A 16,841-nucleotide genomic window follows, 5' to 3' on the forward strand; every position below is an offset into this window, starting at 1 on the left:
TGTCAGACTGTGGGATGGGATGTGTCTGGGCTGTTACTGATGTTACACAGCTTCTTATGGTCTGCTTGTTCTATCAGCAGAAATCAGTGAGCCACAGAAATGACAGAAAAGTTTACAAGTTTATTAATCTTATTACCCCAACCCATATAGCAAAACAATTACGACGACATGAAACTACCAGTCATACCATGAGAACCATGACTACAGAGATACATATCAAAAGACTTTCATGCGAACCTCTTGAAAACTCTCCTGCTGATTAGTATGATGGGTTTAGATCTGTTTACTCCGCAGAGACATATAACACCAAAATCTGGGATATAGGCAGAGGAATCTAATCTCTTCCATAGTTGCTTAAATTAAACTGTCCCCCTTAGTATTGTGCACATAAAAACATTTAATTTACTTCAGAATAACTGGTCTACACTGCTTTATCTCACTTAGATAAGGTATTTATTATGGAAATTATGGAAAATTCTGACCATTTTCCCCACTGTGAAAGAAGCGGTTATATATATGTACTGTATGTATTATAAATTAAAAAGAATTGTTTCAAGAATTATAAGTTGAAACTATATATGTCCTTTTTCATTAATTTCAAGATATTCCAGATTTCTTCTGTCTATGTTTTTACTGAGTTCACCACCTATGCAGTAAAATGCATTCTCTTAGTTTATTGTAGATCATTTCTCTTTTTGTAAAGCAGTATCATACTATTCATCTAAAATTTCAGATAGACATTTTTGCTGTGTATATTGTACAATATTTGTGATTAATAAAGGACTTGTCTCTGTGCAGAGAAACGACATATACTCTTTTATAAAACTGTAAAGATACACTGCCATACATAAACTGTTTTAAGTTACTTTAGTGCTACAAAGGAACAGGTAAATATGAAAATTAATGGTATAGAAAAAAATGGAATCATAAATATTTTTGCTGTTAATGGTAACGCAAAGCTGCACTCTGAGTAGACTTAAGTGTTCCATTAATTAGTAAGGGTCAGCCTGGTACTGGTCATGACTGGCTACAGTGAATCAGAATTTAAAGTGACACCGACAAAAGTCATGCACAAAATAAAGAAAGAGAGAAAGAAAGAAAGAAAGAAAGAGAGCAAGAAAGAAAGAAAGAAAGAGAGAAAGAAATCTTTGTGTTTGTTATGGGGTTTTTGTATAAGGTTACACTCACCCAGATGCTGTTGCCACTGTGCGAGAACAGAGAGTTTTGACTGACCTGATGACAAATAGCACACAGGGGACAGACACAGGACACATATTTATCGAATAATTTGAGGTATGAAGTGGGGGTTGCAATTTTTTGTGGTCTCCTGTAAGAAGTATTAGGGTGAGAGAGAACAGAGCGAAGTGGCGTTGGGTGAGGTTAACCAGGGTGGTCGTGTGACTGGAAAGTTTCAGAGACGTGATGCAGTTGCAGCTGTTCCTGTGAAACTACCACGTCTGCTAAACTTTGTGGTGCATTGTTTTTTGTAAAAACAAATCCTAAATAAAAATCCACTAAAATATTTGAACATAATGCCAGACCCCAGTATGCAGAGGAAACAAAGTGATAGTGTGAATCAACTCATTTAACATTAATAGTAAAAACAAGAGGAGCAGTGAAAAACAGAACAATAGATAGATAGATAGACAGACAGACAGACAGACAGACAGACAGACAGATAGATAGATAGATAGATAGATAGATAGATATTTTTAAATGTTAGTGGATTACAAACGATATAGGTATGTCTTTTTCCAATTAGTATTTTTGTTTCGACAAAGTCACCTGCTCAAACAAAAAACATTTGAAGCAAAAATTAGTTATCTGTCAGCTGAGTCAACAGGGGAAAGAATATTAGCCTGACAACTGTCTGTTCACCGGCACCAAGGACATCAAGCCTGTTTACTGGATAAACACTCTTGTCTATGCGGAAACCATTTGTCAGACAGTAACTCTGAAGAACCAAAGAGCGTTTCTAATGGAGGTAAAGTTATAGAAATGCTTAGACAAGGAAAAGGATTAAAAAAAAAGTCAATGCACAGCCCAAGTGGTGTTGTTAGCTTAATAATAAAGCAATGCAAGGTGCATCAAACAACCTTATTATGCCAAGAAAAGACTGTTGGTAGTAATTCACCATCTGAATTAGAAGGAGACTGCAAAAAGTAACACTAATGATACACCAAAAAACGCCGTGGCTGTGGTGAACTACGTTGGTGGAGGTAATGGTATGCTGTGGCTATGCTGTGGCTATGCTTCTCATCAGTAAGGATGATTAATCTGCTCAGATCTGAACAAGCAATGGGTGGTGCAAAGTATGGGGAGATAGTCTGAGAGAGATGAGATGAGATGAGATGAGATGAGATGAGATGAGATGAGATGAGATGAGATGTCTGAGTCTGTAAAAAGCTTGTCAGTATATTCATCGTTCGGCACCTCAGTGAACCCAAGCACAGAGTGAAAGCAACACTGAACTGGCTCAGAAACGAAAGGGTGAAAGTTCTAGAAAGGCTCAGTCAGCCTGGATCTAAACCCCAAAAGGAATGAGAGGCAGGCTTTGAAAGGTGCGGTTTATAAATGCTGCGCAGGAGGAAAATGCATACACTACAGTCAAATAACTCACTTTGCCTTGACCATTTTCTCTTTGGACATGTAACTTTGCATTAAAAATATCAATCAGTCAAAGATATATCATTTGTGATCCAGCAACATCTGAAAACATTTGCACGATCCCAATACTTTTTCCAGGCTGTAGATCTATCACATAACCTCAATAGATAGGTAGGTTCATGAGGTGTTTGTGCTTCTCTTTCTTGTCTAGACTGCATGTGTTCCTCAGCATTTAGAAAATTGCATAGCTAAGACCTTTCTCTGCACATGCTCAAACGTACACTCTGGGACAGCTTTAATGAGACCATAAAATGTCAATAACCAGTAACTTTAAGTTTCTGTTTTCAATAATCTAATATATTTAAATATTTCCTTTAATTCCAAAAGGTCTTAGCTCTACTGAAGTCCACAGGTTTTGAGTACATGAGGAACATGCTGCCAAGAGTCTAAATTCTCCTGCCTTTCTTTACAAAGTCTTTCTCTACATAATCTTCCTTTACATGGTCTTCCTTTACATGGTCTTCCTTTACATAATCTTCCTTAGCGTAGTCATCCTTTGGTGTGGGCTGTGGGTTACAGTTTGAATGTGAGAAGCTGTAGAGACATTATTAATTCTGGTAGTCTTCTGGGTCTGGTAGTCTTCCACGGGGAGAGCTTCTGTCCTATGCTAACTAGACAGCATAAGAAGCTCTAGATGGCCCGATGGCCATGTAGCGTTAGATTGCTCATTGTTTCAGAAAATGGGGGCGGGGGGGGGGGGGGGGGTGGTTTAAACTGTCAATACTGAGATCCCACATTTGACCCAACAGTTCCGGCCGGAGTAAGATCAGTTATTAGTGTACAGGTTCATGGCAGAGCTGAGATGAGGCCAACAGCCTCAGTGTGATTTGGGGCATTTTAGATAAAGACAGTGAACACTGGAGCAAGACACAGGAGCCACATCTTCAGAAAACTAAAGGAAAGCACATATTCAGTAGGACTGGGTGTGTGTGCTCTCTTATAGGTGAGCACAAGGTGACAGAACTCTCTGGAGCATCAGAAGAAACCAGATGAAGATCTTTTTAAGCCTTGGTACAGCTGCTTGACTTGCTTGGTTGCTCTACCGATAAGCAACCACAATGAGCTAAGCACACACTGTAGACTGTGGTCGCAGTCGTGTGGATTTTAAAACAGCACTGAGTTACAATAGCAGCATGAAGTCCTGCAACATGGAACACCATCTTAGCAGTGACTTCTCTCTGTCTCTCTGCCTTCTCATAGATAACACAGAGACCATGCAACACAGGGGGAGAAGGAATGTGAACAATTACACTCTTCTATTTGTTTTGGGTCTGATTATGCAGCTTAGCTGCAAGTATCTATGTAACAACTAACCAAAAATGCATAAATCATGGTTGCTTCCACCTGGTTAATTATCCAGATCATTAAACTTCTTGCTATGATTATGAAGGTAAAAGGTAAAACACTGTACACTCCCACAGGGTTTGCGGCCTGTGACAGTCATCTGGGTTCACATCTGGCCATCTGAACAGGCACAGACGAGTTGTCATTCACACCGTAAACCAGAAAGGCTCAGACTCTTGGTCCTTAGTGTGTGTGGTAATCGATTCTGGGTTCTGTTCTTTTTCCATTTTCAGGGTGACTGTTGGAGAGGAGTAACATGTGTGGTTTGACTTTCGTTTACTGTCTGTGTACCTAACGAGTCAAAGAGTCGTCAGGTACACAGACAGTGTGATCTTAGGTTTACTGCTTATATAAGCCATTTCATACACACAATATAAGCAACTTCAGTTTCACAGTTTCAAAAAAATTTTACATAAAAATCATAGGTCAAAGCACTCTTCACCATTAAGGCATATATTCTGTGGTTAGCACTGTTTCTGAACCTTGTTTTTACTTTATTTTGTAGCTGTATATTTGTAACAATTTTGTTTTGATTTTCGGTGTAGGTTATTGATTAGAGTTTCATTTGCAGAGTAATTGTGCTTATTTTATTTATTTATTTAAGTTTTGGTTTGTTTTGTTTTTTTGTTTTCGTTGTTTTGTTACAGTATCATTTTTAATATTGTTTGTATTAATTGTTATTGCTGTTGAGTGGATCCCAGGAAGACTAGCAACTACTTTGTGGAAGCCAATGGTGATCCCAAAACAGAATAAAGAATAAAGAATTTTGTACAGCACAAGTGAAAGTGAGTCAGAATCCAAGGTTACAGAAATTACAGAAATCTGACACAAGCTCACTGTCACGAGTTAATCTAGACAGAATTGTCCAGATTTCTGTTAAGTTAAAACACATGAATTCTTCCCTCTTTAGCTACATCTGTGCCTGAGTTACATTCCTGCAATCCTGATACATCACTCTCAACCACACTTATCCAACCTTAAATCAAAGCACACTCTCTAGCTAGCGAACTGTTGCAAATATCTGTCTGTAGAAGTGGTCCATTAGAAATGCACTGCCACTTGACACAGTTGTGTGACGTGGAGCACATTGTTGGCCTGAGAGCACAGCACAAATGGCGGGAGCATTGTCAGGAATGGGCGGGGAAATTACAGAAATGGGAGGAGCATAAGCAGGAATCACATTTTGAATGTATAATGGTTCACACTTACGATAGCACAATATTCAGCTTTTATTACAAAAACGAAATGCAGTGTGTTTGAAAAGTAGAAAACCTGACAGCTGTTTTCATTTTATAGAAATAAAACCTGTGGGGGCCTCTCTAATGGAAACTTCGCTGTAACCTGTTGTATCCTCACTGCTAAACAGGGGTAAGGAGAGAGAGTTACTTAGCTTACTACACTCTCACTACTCACTGGTAAATTTTATGTAAGTATTCTGTGTATTCTACAACAGCAACAAAAAAAACACCGCAATCTTATGTGACAAGTAAGCAGGACTTCTGACTTCACACACTGACCTGTTGTCAGGCCTTTGTGACAAAACCAGGCCCACATGCCCCAACGTTTAATAAGAAACAGATCCAAAACTGACCGATGTTAGCAGCTGTGTACACAGGCATACAGTGGACTGAATACCAGGGCTGTGTCCAAAAGACTCTACAGAGCTTTATCCTTAATTATTTGAAACGTCTATTTGACTTTATATATATATATATAAATATATATATATATATATATACACACACACACACACACACACACATACACACACACACACATACATATATATATATATATAAATTTCAGATAAAAAAATCATGACTCAGAGAGGGGTAAGCAGAAGACCATGACAGTGATCAATTTATGGTGCATTAGATGAAACCCACAGGTCATTAATAAACACACTGCTAGGACACACTACAGAGAAGGAAAAATATATGAAAAATATATAAATAACAGAAATGTACAAACAAGTCAACATGCAGAGTAATGAACCAATAAAAGTGTGAATATGTATTTAGGTAATTATTTATGTACTTTTGTTACTGATCTCTCATTCTGACATATAAAGTGATTTGCCCGTTAGGTTTGGCACTCATTTATTTATATGTTTCTAATTTTGGATGGACTGGCCACCCATATCCACGAACCCGACAGGCAGCAGACCTAAATTTGGCGGGCGGACTACATGCCGTCTGTTTATAGCAATGTGTTATCTTTATCCGCCATAATGGCCCTCTGGTTACTACACAAGTTGATAGCTCTTCAAATAATAGATCCACCCATTAAACTTATCGTGTATTCCAGTTGGTTCACGGATGGCGTGGTCATGCCAAAATACGTCCGATTGGCTATTAGGTAAACCAGAGTACATACGCGCGCGCGCACACATGTGAGAGCCACTGGGCGTTGAATATGTAGTGAATAACATAGAAAGGGACTGAAAACAAGAATTAAGTGCTTCAGCGACAAAGGTTTAACACGAACGATGCAGAGTCGATTTAAATAACGACATAAGGACGACACTCCAGAATCAGATCTCATAAGACAGTTGCGGCCTATGATAATAGGGTGGGGTAACGTCAAGATCTGAGGAAAGCGAATGCTTACTTCGGATCCAAGAGGGGAAAATGTACTTGGGAGACTCGGATAATTAAGGGTAAATCAGGGTCGTTCACAGAACAACTGACTCAAACCTAGAGGCACTGCTGTCATTCTGTATTGTGCGGAGAGCGCGCAATTTTGTAGACACAGCAATTCTCCAAGGTATCCCTTGCCTCTGAGGCAAATTCATCGGTTACTGCCCGGTCTACGTCGTGCAGTTTAGACGTAAAACCCCAATCCCGCCTCCCTTTCAGCACTCCATTCTCGTCCTCCATCCACCCTGGATTAAAGGCATCGCAGCATCAGCCGATGCGAGAGACAAGAGGCCGGTCTGCTGCAGCTGAAGTACCAGCTCGATTTTGACGCACGCCGGTTGGGGAATGGGGAAAGAAGATACGCGGAGATTTGGGGGAAATCTTCTGATTCCAGATCCAAATTAGCCACAAACGAACATATCCTGTCTTCTATTTATTCAGTAAATGTTTTGGCGCAAATCACTGCAAACTGCATCGCCGGACAAACAAGCGAATATCGCCTCAGAACTGACACTTCTACATATCGACTGCAGTCGACGGAAAATACACAGCAATCAGAGCATTTCTGTTGAGGTTGCTGATTTTCTTGGTTTAGTTTTTAATGTTTTCTTGCCCCTCAAGGCGACCGAAATTATCTAACGCAAACCTCGTTCTATTAGTAGTCAGCACTATCAAGGTGACGGGAGAAGCTAATATTGCTAGTCCACTAGCAAGCACGCTACTACCGTACGATACAGTAATGTGTCTTTTTTAGGGTGAGAGTGAACAGATTTGTGCTCTGAATTTACAGCATTCCACATTCGCATCATGGAACAATGTGTCGCGTTCGATTTCACGATGCTGTCTAGCTGCATTGGATACAATGTATCCAGCCCATGAATGTGGTTGGTAGCACAGAGTGATGCACATCATCAGCAAGTGGTTAGCAGTTGTGGGCATTTCAACAAGACCCCAATTAACTTTATACTACAATAGATTTTATACGCTGGAAATGGCATATTTATGTCGCGGCGATTTACAGAAACAGAGTAGTACATACGTAAACACATAGACTGACTTGCAAGCAGGATCAAACCCTAAATACTTTTCGCTTGTTGTTTACGGCCATAATGCCGTGTTGTTATAGTAACTTGGAAACTTAGGCTATTAGGAACTCATTCAAAGTCTGCTAGCTTGCTTGATGCATTGCTGTCAGTCCAGGGGAATCGCATGGAACTTTCATACCGATTATAATGAATGGAATACGGCTGATTTTTGTTCAGAAATAATTGTATCCATATTATACCTATATCCACAGCCCATTTATTCTTGATCAACGCACCCTCCCGGTATGCTTTCATGAACGGGAAAATTGAGTGAATACTCGGCCGCCTAATGCTTACGTTTGATTGACGTCGAGAAAATTTGAGGAACTCCCTTTCAGGTGTGCAGACAAACCCTCGATCGAACTACTATTGAAACTATTATTCTTTAGCTTGATGCACTTTATATGCAGCCTCCTGTCAACCGCACGTACAGAGCCATTCTATGTACCTGGATTAAACTGAGGACAAACTGCTGCCGAATTACGTCGAGAGTCTAGGAAGCGGAATTGACAACAAAATCTCAAAGTTTCCAAGGCGTGACTGGAGTGATTTAAATGTTTTATGGAACAGTGGATATCACCGGCTCTGACCATGTATGGGCTTTGCCTTTTCTTCATCAATCCCTGCGGATGACATCGCAGTCGACTGGTGAAAACAAACAGAAACGCAAAAATCCTGTGACGGGATAGTGGGTGCTGAGGAGAGAACATTTAACTGCTTTGCCAGCCAGCTAGCCACTGAGCTAGCCATGTAGCTAATTGCACTCTATAGACTGCTAGGCACTAACGTCTATATGGTGTCAACTCGTTTTTTTATCCGCAATAATTGTGCTACTCCTGTATATAGATGTACAGTCGTCTTGTTAATTTTTTGGCGGTGTCGTTTTAACAGTTATTTTTGCTATGGCATTTTTAAACGGACCCAGATTACTGGACTGGGCGAACTCACCTCCACATCTTCAATTCAACAAGTACGTCCTTACAGGCTACAGACCGATATCATCGGTCCAGGACTGCTTCAAAAGTCTGTTTTATCTTCACAACGAATTAGGAAACATCTATACACATGGTGAGTAGGGTTAAACCCGTATTTACTTGCAGCTGTGTTTAACGTAGACTACTTATCATGACCAGTGTTTGACATGCAACCATTGTAGGATATACATTATAATTCATGATGTCACCAGATGATTTGCAGCCTGTAAAGCATATCGAAAAGTGTCATGTTACATTTTTTGTAACCTGAAACTTACTTTTGTAATATACAAACGACTCTTGAAGAAATGAAATAAAATTTAATAAAGTATTTTAAGCAACAGAGGCTCGTGTGGGAGGAATTTCTGCCTCACCTTTCTATTTTTTCAGTTAACCTTTGACCCATGGTGTGGTCATGTGATTTTTAAACAGATTACTTCACGTGCCCTTACTTACCTTTCTTATTTGTTGTACTGAAGGAGCCAATACTTTAAAACATTGCTAGTTGGAAAAGCAGATTTGAGTAAGCCTTGCTATGTGGTGAGATGGAGAGAGATTACCTGATGTTAGTACCATTCCTAAAGAACTTCAGAGACTTTGAAAAGTCCTTGTGCTCAAAAGACATTTTAGAACAGAAATAATTGTTCAATTCTGATTTAGTGTATTGTTCAGGACTTGATTTGATTTGATTGTGTCAATGTTTTTCAAATCCATGCCTGGGGACCCACTTGAGAGAGGCTCTGTGCTTTAACTCCACACTAACATGCCTTTGGAAGTCACTAGAATGGCCTGTCTGCATTCTTTCTTCAACTGAAGTTCTCTCATGTAGACACCTACACACACACATCCTGTAGGATGTTTGCTATATGTATTACGACAGCAATCTGGGTAATACTGACCTAAAATGAGCAGTTTCGGTTTCTCTCACCCCATTCCTGTCAGAATCCTTGTTTGTTTTTATCAGCTTTACCCACACTCATTTTTAACAAATTCGGGAGAAGAATGACATTCCAGTTCCTATTATCAACACAGCTACTGTATGTGGAAATCTGTTGGGTGAATGCAGGCTGTGTTTGCCTTAATTAGTTAAGTGAAAAGACTCTTTAAAAAAACCCACCAGAGGCCCCTTTTCTTGAACACTGATTCTCTTAAGCCGCTTAATTTAAACTCAGAGCCCCCCTCTGTGGGATACATAACTTCACTCAGATGAAGTCTACTCTATATCTGCTCTACAACACCTCTACTCTACAACACCTCTATTACCTCTATTCTACTACACCTCTATTACCTCTACTCTACTACACCTCTACTCTACAACACCTCTATTACCTCTACTCTACTACACCTCTACTCTACTACACCTCTATTACCTCTACTCTACTACACCTCTATTACCTCTACTCTACTACACCTCTACTCTACTACACCTCTATTACCTCTACTCTACTACACCTCTACTCTACTACACCTCTATTACCTCTACTCTACTACACCTCTGCTCTACCACACCTCTATTACCTCTACTCCACTACACCTCTACTCTACAACACCTCTGTTACCTCTACTCTACCACACCTCTATTACCTCTACTACACCTCTACTCTACAGCACCTCTATTACCTCTACTCTACCACACCTCTATTACCTCTACTACACCTCTACTCTCCAACACCTCTATTACCTCTACTCTACTACACCTCTATTACCTCTACTCTACTACACCTCTACTCTACAGCACCTCTATTACCTCTACTCTACTACACCTCTATTACCTCTACTACACCTCTACTCTACAACACCTCTATTACCTCTACTCTACCACACCTCTATTACCTCTACTACACCTCTACTCTACAACACCTCTATTACCTCTACTCTACCACACCTCTATTACCTCTACTACACCTCTACTCTACAACACCTCTATTACCTCTACTCTACTACACCTCTACTCTACCACACCTCTATTACCTCTACTACACCTCTACTCTACTACACCTCTATTACCTCTACTCTACCAGACCTCTATTACCTCTACTCTACTACACCGCTATTACCTCTACTCTACCACACCTCTATTACCTCTACTACACCTCTACTCTACCACACCTCTATTACCTCTACTACACCTCTACTCTACAACACCTCTATTACCTCTACTCTACAACACCTCTATTACCTCTACTACACCTCTACTCTACAACACCTCTATTACCTCTACTCTACTACACCTCTATTACCTCTACTCTACTACACCTCTACTCTACAGCACCTCTATTACCTCTACTCTACTAGACCTCTATTACCTCTACTCTACCACACCTCTATTACCTCTACTCTACTACACCTCTACTCTACAACACCTCTATTACCTCTACTCTACAACACCTCTATTACCTCTACTCTACAGCACCTCTACTCTACTACACCTCTACTCTACAACACCTCTATTACCTCTACTCTACAACACCTCTATTACCTCTACTACACCTCTACTCTACAACACCTCTATTACCTCTACTCTACTACACCTCTATTACCTCTACTCTACTACACCTCTACTCTACAGCACCTCTATTACCTCTACTCTACTAGACCTCTATTACCTCTACTCTACCACACCTCTATTACCTCTACTCTACTACACCTCTACTCTACAACACCTCTATTACCTCTACTCTACAACACCTCTATTACCTCTACTCTACTACACCTCTACTCTACAACACCTCTATTACCTCTACTCCACTACACCTCTATTACCTCTACTCTACTACACCTCTACTCTACAACACCTCTATTACCTCTACTCTACTACACCTCTACTCTACTACACCTCTATTACCTCTACTCTACAACACCTCTACTCTACTACACCTCTATTACCTCTACTCTATTACCTCTACTCCGCTACTACTAGTACCTTTATTATCTCGCCTGTAATACTCCTGTACTGTACTCTTCTCTACTGTACTTCTGTTAGCTCAATTCTTACACACTTCCACTAGCTCTCCTCTGCTATTGGGTATGATAAGATCATTAGTTCTCTGATTTGTCTAATGTTCCTTTAACAACACGCACATATACCCTTGTGTTTGCATGAGCGGTTGCACGCTAGCACGTTGAAGAATACCCACTATTGTCTGAATGTGGTGATGCTGCAGGCTCACTCCCTGCTGTGTTCAGCTGTGGTTCACTCACTGAGGAGGTCTGGCCAGCAGAGGGAAAGGAGTGAAAACAGACCTGTCCATAATGACTCCCTTGCAGCTTAGAGCTGACCTCTGTGTCCCCTGTGTCTTTTAATGATGTTCAGGTTTAATTAACCCATGCACCGCCTTCATTACATGCAGTGTTCAGGCTGGAGTTATTTGGGTTAAGGAAAGCTTTAGGAGGTTCCTTCAGCATTTAAAAAAAAATGTTTTAATCCTAAAATACACTAATGTCATGTGCATGGGGTTCTCAGACGGTCTGCTCTGAACCCCCTTCTCTGCTTTCCTAATCTGTGCTCTTATTCTTGCTCCCTATTTTCCCTCTCCCTCTCTATCTTATCACCTATTCAGGAATCCCTCTTGTCTGCTTCCTGGTCCTTCTGCCACTCAACATCCCCTGGTCCCAGATCAGTGTGACATGGTTGGGTGTGGTTCACTTCCTGGCATGCCTGTCTCCCCAGCTGGGCTCTGTGGTCTACCATCTCTTCATGAACCATGAGGGAGGAGAGCCTGTCTACCACACCCTCCTCAAACTCGACATGTGTGGCATCTGCATGATCAACACACTTGGTAACATACCTGACTCTTCCACCACACCAAACGTCAACGTTTCTGTGTGTAGTGTTTTTTCTGTTTGGTTTTTCTGTTTCATTCTGTATCTTTTTTTCCTTCTTTCTCTCTTTCAGCCTCAAATCATTTTCATTTTAAACTGTCTTGCCGCACACTGACTTACAATGTTGAGTTGTAATGATGTAATGAGGTGTATATCAGATGTTATCACCTGTAACTCATTGGGCCTAATGGTGTTAGAGTCCCAGAGAATCCTTATCTTATGGCGTCACCATAAATGACAGTCCGATGACAGGTATAGTCCACATGACACAGTAAAGTTCAAAGCTCAGCCTGAATATGACTCCTAATCAGCTAGAGATTGAAACTGGGCTTAATGAACCTTCACTGGATTTAAGTGTGTATTTGTAAGGATTGTTTGGGCACTTACTCTCTGTTCTAATGCCAATGTGTTACTCTATGTGACATCATCATCATCATCATCACCATCTATCTGTGTGCAGTTTTACCAGTCATACTGTATGTCTAAGCAGAGATATATTTACTCGGCTGTTTTCGATTTGCAGAACACTACAGTGGTTTTAAAATCAGATATGAAAATTGTAGCATCATCCAGGCAGGACATACGAGAGCTGTGACTGCGTCATACAATCCACTGATTTCACAGCCCTTTCACATGGAGCCTGAGAACCAGTCCCACTGTTTCATGTTCTCTGTGATTGTCTGAAATGACAGTCAGCTGTGATAATGACTCTTGATAGCTAGAGATTGGCGTATGACCGTGTGTTGATGCTGTGAGATTCGAGGTGTTAATGTGAGTGTGTTGATGTGTGTGACTGTGATAATGTGAGTGTGTTCATGTGGCTGCGTTAATGTGAACATGTTACTGTGAGTGTGTTAATGTGAACGTGTTAATGTGAGTGTGTTAATGTGAGTGTGTTAATGTGAGCGTGTTAATGTGAATGTGTTGATGTGAGTGTGTTGATGAGAGTGTGTTGATGTGAGTGTGTTAATGTGAGTGTGTTGATGTGAGTGTGTTAATGTGAGTGTGTTGATGTGAACGTGTTAATGTGAACGTGTAAATGTGAACGTGTTGATGTGAGTGTGTTAATGTGAACGTGTTGATGTGAGTGTGTTGATGTAAGTGTGTTAGTGTGAGCGTGTTAATGTGAGTGTGTCTTGTCTCAGGTGCTCTACCCATCGTGTACAGTACTCTGCTGTGCTACCCGTTCACGCGGACAGTGGCTCTGCTCGTCTACATCCTCCTGTCCAGTTATGCCATCTACTCCGCCGTCACGGCCCGGAGCAGCGTGCGCCGGCTGCGATCCTTCGCCTGGCAGGCTCTCTTCCGTTTTTCTTTCTTCCTGTTACGCTGGGTGGGCGTGGGCGGTGGCAGCCCCACCTCCCTTCGTCACTTCCTGACCATGGACGCGCTGGCGGTGCTGGGCGGGGTCATCAACATCGCACGCATTCCAGAACGTTTCCGTCCGGGCCTCTTCGACTACTGGTGCAACAGTCACCAGATCATGCACGTCCTGGTGGTCGGCTCCATCCTGTATCTGCACTGGGGTGTACTGGATGACCTGTTGTGGATCAACAGCTACAACTGTCCCTCAGAATGATGGTGCCGTCTGCTGATCTGGAGGAGTGGGTAACAGGGTGTCAGGACCTCTGTTAACTGGTGGGGGGAATAGTGACTGGATACAGTGGGGAGGGAGGGGACCTGGAGAAGGTACTGCGGGATCTAGGGGAGTGAGTTTTCCACATAAACACATGCATGTAAGTCAACACAGTGTTTTACATGCTTTAGTATATGTTAGTGCTGGCCTTGAACATGATGTTCCATCTACGTGCTCAAAAAAACAAGAATGTACATATCTGCATTTTCCTAAGCATTATTTGTGCATGGCAGTCTGTCTGGAGTTCCGAAAACAAACTCAAAGACTGAATTGTGATTGAGGTCAATATAGTATGTAGTCACTGAGCAGTTACACACACATGCACACACACACACACACACACACACACTCATATATTTACAGGCACACAGGCAAGGCATCAGTGGTATATTACTGTTTTTCCACCAGCGTTTGGAATGACCACTGTATAGACACAGACATGATGGATAATATTCCGAAACAACATGTTGCTTTAGTAGTTTATTCTCATCGCTTAAGAATGGCTGTTTGAAGGCATGGCTTTTATGGAAGATTAACTAACATTTTATCAGCATACATTTTTAACTAAAATTAGTGAAACAGATTTATTAGTACAAAAAGAAACAAATGTATGCACTGAAATGCACCGTAGAGGGCACACTGTCGCAGACTATGCAAGATTATATCAGCTAATACACTATTGCCCCTCTGCACTGAAACACACACACACAGACATCCACACACACCCACAGACATAAACCCACAGGCACACACCCACAGACCCCCCCCCCCCCACACACACACACACGGAGTGCACAAATAATGTCTCCAGATATCCAATATGAAAGTCCAGGGCGAATCAGTGAGCTCAGAACTAAGATATCTGTAAATGAATGTTTGTCCATCTAACTCTCTTTCTCTCATGTTATCACTCTCTCCCCTTTTCTCTATCCATCAGTGAGATCCCTGTGTGTTTTCTCTCTTCCATCTTTTTTCTGTTAGTTTTTATTTTGGCCAAGGGCACAGTGCAGTGGGAGGAAAGGACAGGGAGGTTCCTGCTCAGGTCTGTCGCTGAGGACAGAGATTCAGGTCTGTCGCTGAGGACAGAGATTCAGGTCTGTCGCTGAGGACAGAGATTCAGGTGTGTCGCTGAGGACAGAGATTCAGGTCTGTCGCTGAGGACAGACATTCAGGTCTGTCGCTGAGGACAGAGATTCAGGTCTGTCGCTGAGGACAGAGTTTCAGCGGGTGAATGTGCTTCCGTAGTGAGTAGTCAGATGGAGGTACAGGCGGACAGTAGTGAGGTGGAGATGGAGAGGGATTGATTTGTAGACATATGATGGAAGTGAGTATCAGGTTGATGTACTGAGTGACTGTACATGCTTACGTTTGCATTCTGGATGTCCGTTACTGTGATGATGGACATTCAAAACTGAAATATCCTGATCTGCATATCAAAACACTGAGTTTCCCATGACTGTCTCTTGGATTTCTCTGCACTTAGGTAAAGATCATGTGCTCAGCCTGTGGCTGAATGTGATTGGTGGATGATATATGCAGTGACCTAAAGACCCAGCTCTACAAGCACAGAGTAATGGTCCACTGTCACATGAGGTCATCAGTTAGAGTGTGGCTAGACCACGCCTGTGATTGGCTATTAGAGCTCTCATTGGCCATCAGTGGCACAGTTTGGACCAGCGACTTGCTCTGTGCAGACTTGCCAGCCACTATTTGAAGTAAAGCGGGCATGACATTGTGCCAGATGTATGCCCACTGTTCTGTGCCAAGGCAATCACTGTAGCGCTCTGACCTTCAAACTGCGCCCCAGACTCACGTTGGCATGTTTCACAGCCCCTCTGTCCCACCTGTAGACCATTTCCCATAGTCTGTAGTCTCCCTGTGCTTACTTTACTCATGAAGCTAATGAGTCAACTCTGATTCATATTGTCCGTTCTCATGCAGAACAGCACCACACCACACCCACATACTACACACTACACTGCACTGTCTTACCAGAATGGAACAACGTTTGTCGGTTTCTGCAGACGTGACAGTAGGAACACCCGTATTCATTGTCCCACACAAACACGCTTTCGCACTAGACCAGAGGGAAAGCGCAGTATAAGTCAGACCAACCAAGAATAACTCTGACCTTCCCTTCAGTAAGAGTCAGCCAACTGTAATGGTTTGGCATTAATGCATTGATTAACCAGTGATCAGCTGCAATGGTTTGTTACTAATGCATTGATTAACCAGTGATTAGCTGCAATGGTTTGTTACTGATGCATTGATTAACCAGTGTTCAGCTGCAATGGTTTGTTATTGATGCATTTATTAACTAGTGTTCAGCCGCAATGGTTTGTTATTGATGCATTGATTAACTAGTGTTCTAGCTGCTAGAAGCCAGGGGGATAGGGAATCCAGGGTAGGATATGTTTTGTTTTCCTCTGTGTGTGTGTGGGTGGAAACCCCTTATGTATATACTGTGTGTGTGTGTGTATGTGTGTGTGTGTGTGTGTGTGTGTGTGTGTATGTGTACACATATGTACGTATATATAATGTATATATAATTTTCATAACAGCACAGGGGGTTTCCAACCACACACATACACAAACATAGATATATACATACATACATAAATACATAATATACAAACATACGTAAATATATACTATACATACATACACTCACACC

At 41.5% G+C, this 16,841-nt stretch overlaps 1 protein-coding gene across 1 annotated transcript; it reads left to right on the forward strand.

Annotated features, from left to right (window-relative positions):
- The first annotated feature begins 8,559 nt into the window (after window positions 1-8,559).
- Window positions 8,560-14,110, forward strand: paqr4a (progestin and adipoQ receptor family member IVa). The gene is made up of 3 exons (XM_030790933.1): window positions 8,560-8,803; window positions 12,270-12,488; window positions 13,677-14,110. The coding sequence occupies exons 1-3, from the start codon at window positions 8,638-8,640 to the stop codon at window positions 14,108-14,110; spliced, it is 819 nt and encodes a 272-aa protein (XP_030646793.1). The 5' UTR covers window positions 8,560-8,637.
- The last annotated feature ends 2,731 nt before the right edge of the window (window positions 14,111-16,841 follow it).

Source organism: Chanos chanos, chromosome 13 (genome assembly GCF_902362185.1).
Source record: "Chanos chanos chromosome 13, fChaCha1.1, whole genome shotgun sequence".
Classification (NCBI taxonomy): Eukaryota; Metazoa; Chordata; class Actinopteri; order Gonorynchiformes; family Chanidae; genus Chanos; species Chanos chanos.